This window comes from Vollenhovia emeryi, unplaced genomic scaffold (genome assembly GCF_000949405.1).
Source record: "Vollenhovia emeryi isolate VEMERY1.0 unplaced genomic scaffold, V.emery_V1.0 DF939832.1, whole genome shotgun sequence".
Classification (NCBI taxonomy): Eukaryota; Metazoa; Arthropoda; class Insecta; order Hymenoptera; family Formicidae; genus Vollenhovia; species Vollenhovia emeryi.
The window spans coordinates 14,396-18,276 of NW_011966534.1; the positions used below are offsets into that span (position 1 = coordinate 14,396).

General features: G+C 36.5%; 1 protein-coding gene across 1 annotated transcript; it reads right to left on the reverse strand.

The window, feature by feature from the left end:
• Window positions 1-185: 185 nt before the first annotated feature.
• On the reverse strand, window positions 186-1,501 carry LOC105556707. Its single transcript, XM_012003797.1, has 4 exons — window positions 1,121-1,501; window positions 687-754; window positions 434-618; window positions 186-351 (listed from the first exon to the last, which is right to left on the reverse strand). Exons 1-4 carry the CDS (start codon window positions 1,497-1,499, stop codon window positions 342-344), a joined length of 642 nt encoding a protein of 213 aa, XP_011859187.1. The 5' UTR covers window positions 1,500-1,501; the 3' UTR covers window positions 186-341.
• Between the last annotated feature and the right edge of the window lie 2,380 nt (window positions 1,502-3,881).

Consider the following 3,881-nt stretch of genomic DNA (forward strand, 5'->3'; position numbering starts at 1 on the left):
ATAAAAGGACGAGCGCAACGCGAGGGAGCTCAGTATCAAAGTCTCCCAGCCCTGATGAAGCAGACTGCAACGCCTGCGAAACGTCGGCACCACACTGCAAACGGACGCGGCAACCATCCGGAAGCCATGAAGACTAAATAGCTTTTTTAGTTTTAATAAAATCTGAAATTAGAACTGACCTTTGCGATATAGAATTATTTTTAGATTTTTTAAAGTATTTTGCACGGGGGGCTATACTTCTTCCTCCTCCAAGATCTAACGCTCGATCTGATAAATAAGCTGGTAGGGATTTGACAGCTTCATCAATGTCACCTTCGTATTTACCATCTTCCAATCGCTGTCTATACATACCTATAAAATTTGAGAAACGGAAAAAATTAATAATTAATAAAAAAAAAGAGAATATAGTATTTCACAACAGTTGTATATTTACTTTGTGCTACCATTAAGAAGCGGAAACTTTTTCAATCCCGGCTTTCGAGGATAAACCCTCATTAATTTCGCATCTTCGCCGAAAACTCCAACAAGAAGAGTCACAGTCCAGTCACAATCATTTTTCGCTCTTTTCATTGTTATGAAGCTAGCTTGTGTGCAATAGTAACCACTCCCAAGATGAACCTAACGAAATAAAAGTTTATTGCAAAATGTTTTATTAAAAAGATCATAACAAAAGAAAGATAAACTACCTTATTTTCTGTTTCTGAAGATATTATACTGCTAGTGCTGTGTTTGTCTATGTTGCTACATATCCTTTCTGCAAAAATTTAGTCTATTTTGTTATAACAATTACTGTTAAAGCAATGCCTATCAATATATTATGCCTATCAATATACATGATTCGTTCACAAAACTTAAAGAAAGTATGTAATGCAAGAAAGAAATTTATCAGATAAAAGCTATTATTAAAAGGATTATGTGTTACATGCAGATGACTTTAATTACTAAAATATTTTAATAATTCAGCATTTAAAACCATTGGCTGAATTAAATAAAATAAAATAAAAATTACACTAACCCTACTCACCCAATAGTGATTGAATAAACTCTGAATTATGTCGTGCATTATTTACCCATTTTGTAACATATTGAACATTAACTGATGTGCTTGAATCAAACTTACCCATCACTTCCTCCATTTTGAACACAGTTTTTTCATACGCTTGTGTGAGTTGTTCTTTTACAATTTCAATAAATTTTTCTTCCATCATTTTGTTGCTCTTCTCCATTTTCTCTTCAATTTTCTGTACCACTTTCTCATGCAGATTTGACAACTCTCCAAGCGGAACAAACACGGTCTGCTTACTTTGATTATAATTGACGGATAATTGTTCTTGATCCTGTGAGCATCTCTTAGCAGCATGTCCATTAGAATCTGTTATCTGCTCAGAATCGTTAATTCCATGTTCTGATATTTTTTCCATACTATTATTGTACAGAAATTTTTCATATTCCTCTGTTGCTGCTCTTTTGTTGGATTTTCTTTGTTTTTGTAAGTGCATAAAATACATTTTAAAGAAAAAAAGTATATTAAAAATATTAAATATGTGTGATTAATAATTGAGTCGACCAGTTCTGGCAAAATTCGTATATTTAGTAATTCACGACGTTTCGATCAGTAATACTGATCCTTTTCAAGTAGATGTTATGTTAAATCTATCAGTTGTTACAGCAACAAATCTAGAAATTATATGGGAGTAACAATAGAGATATAAGAGGCTTAAAGAGAAAATACAAATAAAAACTTACAGAAAGTATGTCGTGGCGCATGATAAAATTATAAGCGAAATTGGAACTAAAATCACTCAGCACATCAACTACCACGGTCTGATCTTGTACAAGTCTAGAGAGGAACTGCCAAGATAAAGTCGTGTGGGAACAATAGTTTTAGGCTGGCGTGTCATCAAAATATAAGAAACCCGTGGGAAGGGGGGGGGGAGAAAGACGAATAACAGACAGGCAAATAAATAGATAAATAAATTAGGTGATACGAACGATTTTATCATAGATGGGATTGAGGTTGTCCGTATCTTGTTGGAGATTTATTGTGTTGTGAGATTTTTTGATGAAAAACATCTCGGCAATTTCTCTCTTACGATAATGAGATTCTTTGTGTAGGATGGTAGGGTTGTGCCAATCAAATTCGTGGCCCAGATGAGTTCGGTGTTTACTGACCACAGAGTGGTTGCATGTCGGTTTTTTGATGTCATTACAATGTTCTTTGATCCTCGTTTCGATATGTCTTTTTGTCTGGTCGATATAAGACGCGTCACAGTTGATACAATTTAATTTATATACGAGCTCGGTCTGTTTTGAGTCAACAATCCTGTCCTTCCCCTTTCTAACGATTACATTTAATTTCTTAAGTACTGAGAACCGAGTGTGTATGTCGTGTATTTTCAAAATTCGGCTAATCATATCGCTGACGCCACTAATGTAAGGTATGGTGACAGAATTCGTGTGGTCGTTACATTCAGTGGGGGGGACTGTTGTATCACAATTCGCAAAGTGCATGAGATGTTTTAGCCTCTTATGGATGTGCCTGTCGATGAAAGTGGAGGGATACGAATTATTCGAGAGTATGTTTTTAACTATGTCGATATTGGAGTCGTGAAAGCGTTGGTCAGCGAGTAAAATGGCGTGGTCAACTAGGTTGATTATGGTGTTTATCTTATATCTAATATGGTGACTAGAAAAGTAATTGATGTATCGGCCAAAAAATGTAGGTTTTCGATACCAGTTAGTTAATAATTTTCCATTCTCCCTGTGGACAGAGGTGTTCAGGAAATTCAAGGAACCGTTATTCTCTAATTCATAAGTGAACTTCAATCGTGGGTGATAATTATTGAAGGTATTGAGAACATCTTGGAGTCTGTTCACAGGGAGAATGGCAAAGACATCATCGACGTATCTATAGAAAACAGTGATCTCAAAATCTAAAGAATCGATACAATGCGTTTCCAAGTCGTCCATAATTATATCGGCGAGTATGGGGGACAGGGGGGACCCCATCGGAGTACCAAAGAACTGTTCATAGATCTGGTTATTGAATGTAAAACTAGTTGATTCGAGTATGAGTGTTATCGCGTATAAGAATTGGGGTAAGTTTAACTTAGTGGAAGTTGAAATTTCTTCCCATCTTTTTTCAATACCTTTGATTACTAAGTCCTTAGGGACGTTGGTAAATAGGGAAGTAACATCCAAAGAGACCATCACTTCATCGTGTCTGATCGAGAGGTTCTTAATATTGGTAGCGAAAGTCCAACCATCTTTAATGTGTGATCTCGGTTTTGATATGGAATCAAATAAAATTTTGTGTAAAAAGAAAGAGATGTTATATAACGGGCTGTTAACTGTAGACACTATGATGCGACACTTGGTCCAAGTTCTAGGCTCGGTCCGAGAAATGTGTAGCCAATAAAATTATCTCTTTTCCGTAAAAGCTGCTTATTGATTGGCAACAAATTTCTCGGTTCGAGAACTTGGACCAAGTTCTAGCATTGCACATAACCTTTATACAATCACGCTTGCCGCACACGTCAAGAATTAAGCGACGCGTTTAATGGTGGACTGCGCAAGACGTGCTTCTGTGATACATGCACCTTGATTAATTCAGGTAATGATGTTAGATACTTACGAAATCTTCTAGAGGAACTGTTATTTCCTTTAATGTTTGATCTCTCAACCGAAGATTCAACTCTTTTACTGGTCACGGGTGATTCAAATTGTCTATGTGTTGGATATCTTAACTGCTTCTTTTGCATGTCGTAATAGCCGTATCACACTAGCGGTTCGCGATGGCGTTGCCGTTGGCTGCTGCGTCTCGACCAATCAGAGAATAGCAAAGTATTCTCTGATTGGTCGAGATGCAGCAGCCAACGGCA

Coding starts and splice junctions, on each gene's coding strand:
- LOC105556707 (XM_012003797.1), bottom strand. CDS start 1,499: ATGCACTTACAAAAACAAAGAAAATCCAACAAAAGAGCAGCAACAGAG. Junction 755..1,120: donor CAAAATGGAGGAAGTGATGG/GTAAGTTTGATT, acceptor AAATTTTTGCAG/AAAGGATATGTAGCAACATA. Junction 619..686: donor CTTCAGAAACAGAAAATAAG/GTAGTTTATCTT, acceptor TTATTTCGTTAG/GTTCATCTTGGGAGTGGTTA.